Raw genomic sequence first — 15,373 nt, 5'->3', positions numbered from 1 at the left:
CGATGCAGCCACCACACAGCTTCACCAATGCACCCACCACACAGCTCCACCGATGCACCCACCACACAGCTCCACCGATGCACCCACCACACAGCTCCACCGATGCACCCACCACACAGCTCCACCGATGCACCCAACACACAGCTCCACCGATGCACCCACCACACAGCTCCACCGATGCACCCACCACACAGCTCCACCGAGGCACCCACCATACAGCTCCACCGAGGCACACACCACACAATTCCACCGATGCACCCACCACACAACTCCACTGAGGCACCCACCATACAGCTCAACCGATGCACCCACCACACAGCTCCACCGATGCACCCACCACACAGCTCCACCGAGGCACCCACCACACAGCTCCACAGATGCACCCACCATACAGCTCCACCGATGCACCCACCACACAGCTCCACCGATGCACCCACCACACAGCTCCACCGACACAGCTCCACCGATGCACCCACCACACAGCTCCACCGATGCACCCACCACACAGCTCCACCGACACAGCTCCACCGATGCACCCACCACACAGCTCCACTGATGCACCCACCACACAGCTCCACCGAGGCACCCACCACACAGCTCCACCGAGGCACCCACCACACAGCTCCACAGATGCACCCACCACACAGCTCCACAGATGCACCCACCACACAGCTCCACAGATGCACCCACCACACAGCTCCACAGATGCACCCACCACACAGCTCCACCGATGCAGCCACCACACAGCTCCACCGACACAGCTCCACCGAGGCACCCACCACACAGCTCCACCGACACAGCTCCACCGATGCACCCACCACACAGCTCCACCGATGCACCCACCACACAGCTCCACCGAGGCACCCACCACACAGCTCCACCGAGGCACCCACCACACAGCTCCACCGAGGCACCCACCACACAGCTCCACCGAGGCACCCACCACACAGCTCCACAGATGCACCCACCACACAGCTCCACCGATGCACCCACCACACAGCTCCACCGATGCAGCCACCACACAGCTCCACCGACACAGCTCCACCGATGCCCCCACCACACAGCTCCACCGAGGCACCCACCATACAGCTCCACTGATGCACCCACCACACAGCTCCACCGATGCACCCACCACACAGCTCCACCGATGCACCCACCACACAGCTCCACCGATGCACCCACCACACAGCTCCACCGAGGCACCCACCACACAGCTCCACCGAGGCACCCACCATACAGCTCCACCGATGCACCCACCACACAGCTCCACCGAGGCACCCACCACACAGCTCCACCAAGGCACCCACCACACAGCTCCACCGATGCACCCACCACACAGCTCCACCTACACAGCTCCACCGATGCACCCAAGAACAGCTCCACCGATGCACCCACCACACAGCTCCACCGATGCACCCACCACACAGCTCCACCGATGCACCCACCACACAGCTCCACCGATGCACCCACCACACAGCACCACCGATGCACCCACCACACAGCTCCACCGACACAGCTCCACCGATGCACCCACCACACAGCTCCACCGATGCACCCACCACACAGCTCCACCGAGGCACCCACCATACAGCTCCACCAAGGCACCCACCACACAGCTCCACCGATGCACCGACCACACAGCTCCACCGAGGCACCCACCACACAGCTCCTCAGATGCACCCACCACACAGCTCCACCGATGCAGCCACCAGACAGCTCCACCGACACAGCTCCACCGATGCACCCACCACGCAGCTCCACCGACACAGCTCCACCAATGCACCCACCACACAGCTCCGCCTAGGCACCCACCACACAGCTCCACCGATGCACCCACCACACAGCTCCACCGATGCACCCACCACACAGCTCCACCGATGCACCCACCACACAGCTCCACCGATGCTCCAACTAAGCTCCACCAATGCACCCACCACACCGCTCCACCAATGCACCCACTAAACTCCACCGATGCACACACCACTCAGCGCAACCACAGCATCACTCAGCGCAACCACAGCATCACTGGTTCAAATATATTCTTTCAATGTTTCAAGCTGTTTTCAAGCTTTCACGCTTTATTACAAATCACAAAAAGATGTTAATATTTCACTTCTGTTCTTGGATTTTCGTAACAATAAAAAACACTGAACATAATCTTCACAAAAGTTATTTACAAAAGTTAAAGCTATTGCCATTACAAATTAAATAAATTATTTAAGTATTAATTATTTAAAAAAATTAAAAGCCATTGTTATTTGTAATATCAATACATCTAAGTCCGGTAAATACAAAACATGTTGCATTACAAATGCTATAGGTGTCACATTTGCGAAAGTTATAACTATTGGCATTGTAAATGACAAAGTTATTAATTTAGCTATTTTAAAAAATAACACATAAATAAAAAAAAATCATTTATAAGACCAAAAGCTCAAACTTTTCTAATGCGAGCCCTATTGCATTTCCAATGCTTGTTTTTAATTTGTAGCCCTGTGCCACGCACAATTCCAATCTGTCATGTTTGATTCCACTCAAGCTATGCCACCTCCTTAGTAACTCCACTTGATTTCACCAGGTACCATCCTCTTGTGCTCCATCTTTACTTACACTCCACTCCCTGCACCACAGCGTTAGTTGTCCACACTGCTGGTTCCATTCACCCTGGGATCTCTTCTCCATCTCTCACTATTTTAAGTTCCATAAGTCCTGTATCACAACTTCACATTTCCTCATCTTTAATTCCAGTCACTCTATGTTCCTTCCTCCACCTGTCATTTTATTTGCATTCATCTTTTGTTCTCCTCTACCACTCACCCATTTGTACTCATGAAACCCACGATTCATCTCTTCCCTACTGTGTTACCTTTACTGCTTTCCCAATCTTCGCCTCCATTCCATGTATGCCCATTAATTTTCCTCTCATCTTTACTTCAACCCCTTGTGCTCTCTCTTTCTGTTCTCACCTGTCTTCACTTCACTCAGCGTCCTCTTCTGTCAAACTAGGAAACGTTGCTGCTGTTTCCCACTTTGAACAAACTTCACCAAAAACCTCCTTCTCAAAGTCTCACTGTTCTCTGAAGTAGATGAAATGAATATTGCTGATCCTCTGCATACCACTTATGATTAATACGTGATTTAAAATGTGCTGAATGCCAGCTGCACCCTGCTGCCACATGCTATTAACAGAGGTCGAGCTATAGAGTGAAAGCATGGTAAAGGGCACCCTGCTCTCAACCTGCAGATTCAGTCACAGCTGCAGCCCCAGGCGACGGCAGCCAGGCAACCCACCAGAAAACCTGATTACGTTTCACTGTTGCCTTAATTGCTAAAATAATTATATTTGTATATACACTTATGTACAGCGTCCAATAAATTAAGTTTCTAGTGAGTCATAATGTTAATACTGAACTTTGCGATAAGAATTTATACAGAAAACCGAACAGGGAAAATGAACCGTGCCCAGAAATTCAAGGTAAACCTATTTCCTCCTAGTGCCCAAAAATATCAAAATTACTACAATCTCCAATTATGGGTTATATGCAAAAACTGTGAAAGAGTAGCTGGAAAATCCAACACAACATTTAGGTTAAATGTAACTTTTTAAAATAAATATCACACGTGTCTCTAAATTTAAATGCTTACCACAGTAAATACCGGTTACTTGTTTGTGAACTGAGATCATTTGACGGGTTCAAGAACGCACAAAATATTGTACACAATAAAGAAACCTACCAAAAGGTGCCATGCACTTGGCTGTGAGAGAAATAGCAGCTTTGTGGGAAGAGGGAAGGAATGCAGAGGTAATAGGATTATGGTGCAAAGTAGTAGTGGTACATGGCAACATCAGGACAGCTGTACATCAATCGATCAATACTTACTTTATTCGATTTTAAAAATAAAATCCTAAAAATCAAACGCAATATCATACATTTCTTAAATGTTGACGTCATCACAAATAACAGTTTGGCGTGCTTTAAAACACCAGAATGATAATATGATAAAAATAGCATCCATGCAAACAAGCAAACACAATCAAATGCCATGTGCCAGCTTCACAAAGAAACAAAACACTTCGACTCAGAGCCTGTAAACTTTGCACACTTAGGTGGTTGGTTGTATTATTCCCATTCCTATTCGATGCTCACGGCCGCTCCTAGGTGGACTCCTCAGTGCATACCTCATCACTAGTGGGATAAAGGCTACTCATAAGTGAGGTTCCCTGTCACTTCTGTTGGACTCTGAATACAATCAAGCTGGTGGGAGATTGCACCTTCTCTTGGTAACACCCTTTGCAAATGGGCGATTTACTATGCTACATAATCGCAATAGCTTGACTGACTGCTATAGATCCCAACAAGGATCATATGGATATGAAACCACAACCGCATGTACTCCAATACTCTCCCTCGTGCGCAGGCAGAGCTGCACATGTACTGTGACACGGTTTGCGCACTCTCTGCCATTCAACAAGCACAACATCAAAATAATGTGTTCTTACAGCTATCCCCTCCAGGCTCAAATTAGTTCAACTTAAAATATTACACCGCACGTGTTACACCAGATCGATTTTACACAAGATAGGGAAGGCGTCGCATATGTACTGTCTGCGTGGATGAGGGGAAGAGGGGACATTCTTTCACACTATATGGGACGGTGGTCGGGTGGCAAGATACTGGACCACTGTGATGCGTACCATTTCTCAGACTTTAGCTATTTCCCTTCTGCCTGCTCCCCGGCGATGTTTGCTGAATATATGGGAACCTAACGACCTAACGCATTGCCAACAGGATTGGGCCATGCTGGGTATGATGATGGCGAAACGCAATATTGCTAGATTGTGGGGCTCTGATGCGCTACGTGCGTTAAGGGACTGGTGCAGAGACATGGATGACGCAATGGTGGCGGAGAAGGCAGTCTTTGCCCATCGTGGATGCCCAGGGAAGTGGGGACATATATGGGGAGCGTGGAATGATTTCAGGGGTAATATATGCGAGCCCCCACGAATAGATGAGGATGAGGACACCTCGGATTGAGAATTGTTACTACGTGCATGTATGATGTCGCACTGTTAAGTTCACCCAAACTGATTTTCTACTGTCTTGCAACTGATCTATAGATTGAACCTACCTGTGAATGTACTCTATGCGTTTAATGATGCTGAAACTGTATGTTTTTTCGCCTTCTATGTTTGATTCAATAAAAACTTTAAAAAAAAAATAATGTGTTCTTACGCCACACTACACTTACACCAAATCTGTCCATCCATACTATATCATCTAATGCTTATGCATTCAATCGCTCAGCCATTCTCGCTTTGTATTCACAAATAAGCATAGTGACAACATACAACAGAAGCACAACTCTGGTATTCATGCGCAAAATCCAACCATTACTCGGAGAGGCCGCTTAACGGACACAGTATTCGATCTACTCTTTAATCACAGTGTGGTATGTCTCGTTGAAGTTCTAGACAGCGCAACAGAACTGTTGTTGCAAGAGAAATTAAAATATAAGACAGGACAATGATACAAAATCATGGAAAATTCAACTTTTTGAACTCGCATTTTATTCAAAATGGGGGGAGGGGGGCTTATACAGACCTGCATTCTCAAAGTGCTTTGCAAAGATGCGTAAGGCAAGCTGCTTTCCATTAACAGAGGGCACCTTAAGTAGGTTTGAGGACAAACAGCTACTTAAACACTACTAGCAGCCAGCTAAACTTAAAATGGCAGGGCTCAACTTGTAAGTGCCACAACCTGGTTAAGTATTCTAGGCAGATTACAGGGTTCTTGCTCTTTAGGTCTAAGCCTACTAGGCAGAGCAGCTGGGGGACACATTGAGAGGTGACCTACTAATGCACTCCACCCTTTGCTTACCTTTGGCTTTTTGTTTTGTCATAAACTTTTGCTTACTTTCTATTCACAAGCTTCATTTGTTTAAGCTCATCTGGCTTGTGTTGCCCATCCAGTGAAGCATAGCCTTTTTAACACTTCTCTGATTCGCTCCTCCAGTGCTTATGCCAGTGTCTGCTTTTTGGGCACATTTTTTTTTTTTTGAGAAGCACTCCATAAGAGCATCTGTTTTCCACCTGTCTCCTTTTCTCCCCACCACTATCCACTTTTTTATTTTCATTTAGTGCCGTTCAATGGAGTTTGGGACTTTTTATTTTACATGAGCACCATTTATGTTGCAATAGGTCATGTTCCACAGTTCCAAAGTCAGCAGCTCTGGCCATAACGCCATATACTCTCCCCCATCCGCATACAATGCAGTCCAGCACTGTGAGGCTGCGGTGTCCGCAATGCAGGAGCACAACCAAGCTACTTAACAGTTTTGAACTTTAACTTTCTGCAGCAATTTAACCGAGCGCAAACCTAAGCTCCAGCTTCAAAACAGTCTGAAGCTCATGAGGCAAGCTTGAGCAAGGGTTGAGAGAGTGAGGAAACCTCCCTAAACACTTCATCCCCCAGCTGACATCCCCCCACCTTCCAAAGCCTGAAACTAGCAGCTCTCGGATATCATATTTAAAGAAATGGTGAACCCAATGTACCCTTGTAGGCTTGGGCAATAAGTATGATCAAAGTGAAAAGAGTCTACAAGGGCTTTCACTCACAACTCAAAACAATTTTGCGTTATTTCATAGTAATTCAGAGTCAGTTCAAACAAATCAAACTCACAAGTGTCTAATGGGACAACTTAGAACTAAACCAATTTAACACAGAGCTTGCTTGTTTTGAGTTGTGAGTGAAATCAGTTGTAGACTCTTTTCACTTTGATAATCTCGGATATCATAGCATCATCCACTGGCCAGTAAGTGTCCCAGTAGACTGGGAGTATTTCTCAAGGAAGCTAAAGCAAAAGCAGGCACGTGTAGGTTGACATTGAGGTACTGCTCTTGTTAAATGCTCCTACTTTTTCTCTAAATTGAATAACTTCACTACTAAATGCCTTCATAATCTGAATTTGGATTATTTACAAAAATCCCTGTTAACTGCAAACCTTCAAGAGCCTGTGGGCAAATGGCTTTTCCCCTGATGAATCCGTTTACACTGTTGAAACAACTGTTGCTTTTAGTGTGTGCGTTTATATTTAGGACTGACCCTGAAGTGTCTACATTAGGCGGCACCTGCATTGTCACCTTGCTTGATTTTGTGTGAGGGCTGCTGCCTTTTACATTCACAGCAGGATGTAAAAGGAGGCATCATCTTGTATGTCCGCCAAAGGGCTGTATTTACAGAGAAGCCTGTTGTTTTTTCAACGGTATATATTTGTTAAACAAAAGACCTGTTTGTCTATTACATTGCTATTTAGTCACTATTCAGACTGGGGCTCAACTAATATATAAAACTTTCCATTCTGGACTTCTTCCCTATATGAAGTTTTCCCAGCGAATATTCTCTTTAACTGTTGCTCCCAGAGTGGCAGCCTAGGGGCCCTTGGCACACGGATCATACACTGTATTGTGCCCAAACTATTTTAAAACAGTGTACCATGCATTTTGCAGCAATGTGCACACTTGTTTACTGGGTTCACCAATCAGTGCAAAACAAAATTGGCCATAGCTTTCCTAATTGCCTAAGCATTCTCCTCGGTGCTTTAAAAACAAGTATTGGCAAAGCTAATAGGTCTCAACTACCGTAGAGTTATTGGCTTTATCAATGTTTTGCTTAGCACTTTTTCCCCCTTTGGCCATGACGCACTACATCCACGCTGCTGTACAACATGACTAAAACACAATGACAAACCCAAAAGGTCTTGCAAAGGTGAGACCTTCTGGCTTTGCCAATGCTGTTTTTATTGTCACAAACGTGCAGCTGACCATCTTGAGGCAAATAAAAGTTTAAATACTGACTGATGCTGTAAATGTTCCAGAATATATTAAATGTGTCAACAGCCATAACACTAGGTGGAAACTGGAGATATGGTCAAACCTCCGAATGATTTGTACATGAGGAAAACCAATACTCACAACTGACTTCTGTCAGTGGATCAGAGTGGGCGATCCATGTAACTAGACCAGTGAGCCATGTTGTACACCAGTGTGACTGCTGTTCAGCATGGCTAAAAAATAGTGGTGTAGAGGAGAGTGTGCGTAGAGTGGAATGGCGAAGAGTGGAGTGGTGTGGCATACAGTGTACTGGAGTGGCATAGAGTAGAGTTGACTGATGTAGAGTATAATGGGATAGAGTGTTGCAGAGTATAGTGGCGTAATGTGTGCAGTGGCATAGAATTCAACGATGTAAATGTAGCGGTGTACAATGCAGTGGCATAGATTTGAGTGTCGCATAGTAAAGTAATGTAGAGTGGCGTGATGCAGAGTGCAGTGGCGAAGAGTGCATTAGCGTAGAGTGTTGTAGAGTAGAGAGGCGTACAGGGAAGTGGTGAAGAGTGCATTGACAAAGAGTAGAGTGTTGCAGAGCAGAGAGGAGTAAAGTGAAGTAGCAAACAGTGGATTGGTATAGGGTAGAGAGAAGTGAAGTGGTGAAGAGTGCATTGACAGAGTAGAGTGGTGCAGAGTAGAGAGACGTAAAGTGGTGAAGAGCGTAGTGGTGCAGATCGGCGTAGAGTGCAGCGGTGCAGTGGTGTAGCGGTGTAAAGTGGCGCGGTGCAGAGTAGAGAACAGTGGCGTAGAGTGGTTACGAGTACAGCAGAGTGGTGTTGAATGGTGCGGAGTGGAGTGGTGTACAGTGGAGTATGCATGGTGTGGTAGCACACTGCAATTACAGACAACACATTTTCAATTGAAATGACCATGGCATTTGCACAGACGCAGTTTTACTAATAAAACTATACAGTGCACAAACAATAATATGTGGAAATGGCTTCACCTAGTTATTGATTTCTTTTGATCATATTGAAGTATTTACCAAACCACTTCAGAATTAACAAAAATGTGCTTCATTTGTGTACCTAATTCTTAAATACCTGCAGTTTATTTAAATGTTGTTGTGTGCAAGAAATAAAAACGTTCCTACCCCCCAGTATCCAGCAAGGTTGACACACAAATCCTCTCACTTTGATGTCAGAGAAAGAAAAGAAAACACCAAGCTCTCTCAGAAGACATAGCCTGATATTTGACCTGTCTTTGAATGCACAGCAAATGTGACAAGATAAAAACAAGCGTTAAAGGCCAGGTTACAGAAAGGTTTTGCCCCTTGGGAGGGAAGAACTCTCCATGGACAGCCTAAAACAAATAAAGCCAGCAAATAGAAAGCTAGAAAATGTAAGTTACAAACCACAAAGCCGATGGTAAGCAACGGGCGGAAAGCACTTCCCAGGTAAGCTTTCTTAATGTCCCCAAGATGTCTTTAGCAAACCAGACAGCTGCACTGTCTAGTAGGCTTCATCCTAAAAATAACCTTATCACATCACTCTAATAAAGAATGCAGAAGCTTCCTCTTTGTCAGGTTTTTCATCAGAGGCAGTACACATCATGCTTTAAAAACAATTAAAATGGATCCTTGCCCACAAAGCAATAAACTGCAAACTGAATGGGCAAGCTCAGCGCCTCTACCAAATCCCTGGTCCACCATTCCTCTCAGAAAAACTGTGCTACTCCCCATCAAAGTCTTTTTGCACTTTTCACCAGAAAAGGTGATGTAGATGTTTCAGTATCAAAACTTCAATAAAGGAGGAAGAGCCTTCTATGCAGTGACCTTTGGAATTAGTTACTATCTGCCATCACAAAAAACACGGAATATAGGATATTCTGAAAAGACAAATAGATAGTTAAATCAGCTGTGCCCAGATGATGCTCCTCATTTCTGATTTTCAGGTCCACGTGAAATTAGCATAGTGAATGAACATCTTTACAAAAAGCGATAACATGACAACTAGTTCTGAAATTAAAAACCAAGAAAAAATGTATGTCATTCAAAGCCTAAGCTTACAAACGTTGCCTCTTTTCCAAAGTGCCTCATCTCTCTTTAAAAAAAAACACTAATTGGCCAAAGCATACTAAACTGGCAAGCCGTTAAGTCCAAACCACAGAAAATGTAAGCTACATTTCCCAATCCAAAATTGACCACCACTTGAATAGATCATCACTTGAGTCAAAGAAAGCATTATAATCTGCATGTGAGAAGCTAGGCTGAAATATTCTCAAAGATGACCCATGTCAGCTATGAAGCAATACAATGTAGACCATTAACTCTTTCCACCAATTAAGAAACATGCTTTATTAGTCATTGACAAAAGGTTATCATCATGTAAAGATGCCAGCAGAGGAATACAGAATACGCTTTTCTAAAATTACTACAGTATCAATATAGAATAGTAGTAGAAAACAGTCTCAAGAACAGCCTTGTAGCAGGTGTTCATTTTGTAGCCGACATTTAACTGGGGACCAGGGTAGGTCTAAGCAATTAAAGAAGCAATTAACTCTCCCAAGGAATTATTTAGCACAATGTCCTCCTTGGCAGCCCCTAAACCAGTAGACATACCACCAAGTTGCCAACTGTGCGAAGACTTAGCCAAATTCTTTCTGAGTAAGGTAGAAAAAATCTTTCATCCCCTAGACAACCAAATCATGACCAACGCCTCATACCTTACTCCTGATACGTATCTTGAGACCAACAGGAAACTTGAATCACTAGACAAATTCCCCCCATCAGTGAAGAGGAGGTATCAAGTCGGCTAATGAGAATAAAATCAGGCTCCCCTCACGACCCTTGCCCAGCCATGATTGCTAAACTGGCTCGAGCAACCATTGCTGCTGGACTCACCCCCCTATTCAATGTCATGCTGGACAAGGGGGAATTTCCCCTGCGCTGGAAACAAGCCTCCATCCTGCCCCTTCTAAAAAAAAACAACCTAGACGTAACCGATTTGAACAACTTTCGTCCCATCGCCAGACTCTTCCCCCCCCACAACCCAACCCCCCCCCGCCAAAATCATGGAGGGTATTTTGAACACACAGCTTAGCACTTTCCTAGGGTCAGGAGAGAGGCTGGACCTGTCCCAACATGGATTTAGGGCTGGACACAGCACAGAATCGGCGCTGATAAAATCAGCCGAAGACATACGAATGGTGCTGGACGCTGGGGGTAGAGCCGCCCTGATCCTGCTGGACCAATCAGCGGCCTTCGATACGGTCCACCATAAATTATTGGTGGACCGTTTGAGGGCCAGTGGGATTCAGGGAAAGGCACTGGACATCTTGAAAGCCTTCCTATCTGGGAAGACGCAGTCGGTGGCCTTGGGGGACTTTGAATCTGAGCCTTTTGTATTCCCCTGCGGAGTCCCACAGGGGTCCTCCCTGAGTCCGACTCTTTTTAATGTTTATGTCTCCACCCTAGCGCCAGTAATCAGATCCTTCGGATTTAATCTTACATCCTACGCTGACGACACAAAGATCGTGGTGTTGCTGCGTCAGGGAGAACTGGACAGCACAGCAGATCGGTTTAGATGCTGCATGCGGGAGGTGGGCAACTGGATGGCAGGAAACTGCCTCAAGCTCAACTCTGCAAAAACAGAAGTGCTACTGTTTGGGGCAAAAGACAATTTTTGGTCACCTCGCTGGTGGCCAGAGGAAATGGGGTCCCCCCCCCCTCTCCAGTGGCAAAGGTAAAAAATCTGGGTGTCCTGATGGATGACGCTCTGTCCTTCAGGCCACAAATTAATGCACTGTCCTCGGCCACCCATTACGTGCTTAAAACTATCCGGAAAGTCCTGCCATCCCTTCCGGCGGAACATAAGAAGACAGTAGTGACCAGAGTTCCCATGCTTCGGGTAACAGCGCGCTTTAAAAATGTCAAAATAAATAAATAAGAGGATATACAGCTTCATATAGGAGAGGAGAGGCAAATTAGTTTCTAAACTAGGGTATAGACAAATACCTTCAAGAGACTACTGTGGAAGGACATAATATAATGGTGTTAATGTAGTGTTCATATAGAAGGCTATCATGGATGTTGCTGTGCAAAGTTCAAGGAATGGCCCTAGCTACTAACATGTAGTGCTCTGGAATCAAAGGCACCCCTGTAAGTCAATCTGTATTAGCTTCTTTTATATGCGTTCTTGTAACATATCCCCACACCTAATGGTTGCTGCTGTTGGAAGCACATATCTCAGCAGCAAAGCACAAGTTCTTCTCATTGTATTGGACTCGTTTTCAGCCTATGGCATACGCAGTCTTGTAAACAACTTCGGACTACAGAAGTTTGCAGGGTCCTTTTCAATTTAAACTCTTGGCTGAACAGATTTATAATGGAAAGAACCAACTCTTGCTTACATTATTAGCAACTGTACCTTAACAATAAACCATTGCCAGTCCGAGAACCAAAACAACACCATTTTCTCTTACCGTTTCGAAGAGCTCCTCCATGAGTTCATTGACTTCCTTCTCTGTAGATAAAGGAAAGATGTGCATTAAATGATGTTTCCTTTACACAGACAACAGGGACGGAACTTCACAACTATACAATGTTTATGCTGGCCCGACAATTAAACTTACTTCCTAGATCTTGACATGGCTTTAACTCTCAATTTTGCTAGAACTTGAGTGAGAAGAATAAAGCTTCCTAGTTAGTGGCACAGAAAGTTGTGGTATAAGCCAGGCCAAAACTGAAGATTAGGCCATAACATGTAAAGATGATGTATGTGTACACAACATATATGGTTAACAACCTCTTTGAGATTAAGATCAAATTGTTTTTTTTGGTATGGTAAGCTCTACTGTCAGAAGGAAAATGTGCTAGTACCAGCATCTGAATGTTCATTCTTAAACCGTTTTAACAAGGGAATATGTAATTTAGAGTTAACAAACTGGTAGCCCACCTTGATTAGGAAGAGATGTTGTTTGATGTGGAATTTAGGGTTTTAGATTTCAAACCCTTGCCTCCACACTGGACCATATTGGGCGATTGTATGATAGCAACATAATAATGCTTGGTACTAAATGTAACTTTAGAAAATGTACATTTACAATTATCACTAACCAGCATCACCAGAGTTCAATTAACATGTTTACAATGTGTTAGCACATCTTTAGGTTTTTAGTGCTTTTTCCTTGCACCCTCTGCCACAAAGGGCTTTTTAATCAATCCTATTTTGTCCCATCCCACAACCCCCTAGAGAAATCAAACCCTCCCACTATCAGCCTGAACCTACCACTCACAATCGAACCAGTTCTCTTTACAGTACAGCGTCTTCGCATAATTGTTCAATTTATGAACAGTAAAACAAATCCTCTCCTTCCAGTGTCAGCATTTGTGCTGTTTTTAGCTCAGCTCAGAATGTCAAAGCAAACAATGACAGCCAGGGTTCCTTACACATTATTTCAATTACTGCAGTGTTGTTCCTCTGTTCTAATAATGCCCCCACCCATAACCCCGCCTTACCTCACACCCCAAAAACATGACCAAGAGAAGAACTTTCTTTTAAGGAAAACAGCTACATACTTTCTGAAAAAACCAAAGTAGGTCAGTCATGGTTCTACTTAACCTAAACCCCCAGTCTGCTGTCTTCCCAGGAACTCTAGATTTGTAAACTCCAGGTGTTTTATTGTATTTCTTGAGCACATGTAGCCTGAAACACTCACTTGTGATACGCACTGCACGGTCATTTCGCAGGTCCTCTGTGTCTGGTACATCAAGATCCTCCAAAAAGTTGTACTCTGGATCATCCTCATCATCGCCCTCATCTATAAAAGAAACCACAGGGTGAAAATACTGGTTAAGTAAGTGTGTCTTGAAGGAAATCTGAATTGAACAAGTATCTCACATTGTAACAGATAATGAACATTCACAGATTATTACCTAATCTACTTAAGGATCACTTCTGTAAAACAAGTAAATTATCATACAAGGGTGGAGACACACAAGCCCAAATGTAGTGCTAGAGGCACTCTTGTGGGCGGACACCCTGTGATGGCCTTTGACTACCATTAATTTAACTGACTTTGGTGTGTTATTTTACCCTAGCTTGAATGTACAACGTCCTGTATATGCCTGTTTCTCTTAAAAATGTCTTTCTTGTAACCTTGCAGTCTTTCAGGGGCAGCTGTCACGGAGTAGGACAGCCTTACCAAGAACAGAACGTGTGGGATATGCATTTGAAAGCATGAGAGGGAGAGAGAGGTGTGGAATGTACTTTTTGGTCTTGAAGTGCAGTGATGCACAAATGTGCTCAGTGTTGTACATTGAGAGATGAATAATGTGAATCTATAAGCAGTGTGTTCACAAATGTGCATTGTGTTGTACATTGATAAGTATTATGAAGTTCTTACTATTGGCTTTGACAAGGCCTCATGTCATCTTGTATTCTGACTCTGCCTTGCATGAGCTTATCTGAGTGCACAGCAGCACTTGCAAGTTGTTTGGGTTAATCACATTCCAGGATTGTTTTAGTGAGAGATTGTATAATGTACCCATAAGGCTTTGTGAGCTCCGTCAAGATAAAGACTGGAACATGCAAGATTGGAGAAGGGGACGTGAGAACTCCTTCCTGCCAGGTAATACTTGCTTGCAAGCTGGCCAGTTCTGGTAAGATTCCTCTGGCGCGGGGGAATGTCCGAGTGGTTGATTTAGCAACCGGGAGTTTGGAATCCGAATGGGGATGGATGAGTCTTCTTCGGAGCGTGGACCCCTGGTTGCTGAGGCTCTCAACCATGGCCGTTTAACTTCCCGTCAGGAGTGGGCTGAGATGCAGTGTTTGCACCATGTGAAGTATTGAGTTTTGAGTAGTGCGATTGTGATGCGTGGTTCCAGTGGCTGTGGTCATTTGAAGTGTTGAGTTTTGGTTATTGCCATTGTGATGTTTGGCCAGTGGCTTTGATCATTTGATGTGTTTCTTTGTGATGTGTGAATGAGTCACGGTGCACATCCAAAGTAATCATTTGAGATATATATATATATATATATATATATAGCTTTCTGATCTCTTACAGGACGTCCCAGTATATTTGCTTGAGTCTTATGCTTGTTTATTAATTAGTATTATTCATGCATTTAGCTGTTATATTTATCAAGTGTGTTATTATTGCTTGCATATAAACATATATATCTTTTTGTGTATTTGAATGTTGTGTATTTGACATCTGGCAAAGCCTTTTTATTAGAGAGCATTGTGTGAAATAAAACTCCAAGCCTTATTCTAAAAGAGAGAGTCCTTGCATTTTGTAAAATAAAACCCTTTTCTGAAGGTGCTGTGTTTTGTCTCCTGCTTCGCCGAGTGTTGAGCCACTGCATGAAAGATTCTGTATTATGTTAGAGGCGAAAGCAAGACACCAAACTAACACATTTGATGGAGCAGTATGACTAGTGGCAATTTTTGTAGACCTAGGCAGGACTGTTAACATAATTACAGGTTAGTAGGATGTGAAAGCTGGATACACAAGTCTTCCAAAGCAGAGCAAGCTGTGGTTATCTTT

At 44.4% G+C, this 15,373-nt stretch overlaps 1 protein-coding gene across 1 annotated transcript in view; it reads right to left on the bottom strand.

The window, feature by feature from the left end:
• LOC144798932 (GON-4-like protein) overlaps positions 1-15,373 on the bottom strand; it is a 396,699-nt gene that overhangs the window by 263,949 nt on the left and 117,377 nt on the right. The window contains exons 13-14 of the mRNA XM_078670067.1: positions 13,544-13,645; positions 12,308-12,348 (exon numbers count right to left, since the gene is read on the bottom strand). Of these exons, the coding sequence (XP_078526193.1) occupies positions 12,308-12,348; positions 13,544-13,645 (143 nt within the window). The remainder of the gene's footprint in view (positions 1-12,307; positions 12,349-13,543; positions 13,646-15,373) is intronic.

This window comes from Lissotriton helveticus, chromosome 12, assembly GCF_964261635.1.
Source record: "Lissotriton helveticus chromosome 12, aLisHel1.1, whole genome shotgun sequence".
NCBI classification, from domain to species: domain Eukaryota; kingdom Metazoa; phylum Chordata; class Amphibia; order Caudata; family Salamandridae; genus Lissotriton; species Lissotriton helveticus.
This window is presented reverse-complemented; position numbering and strand designations above follow the sequence as displayed.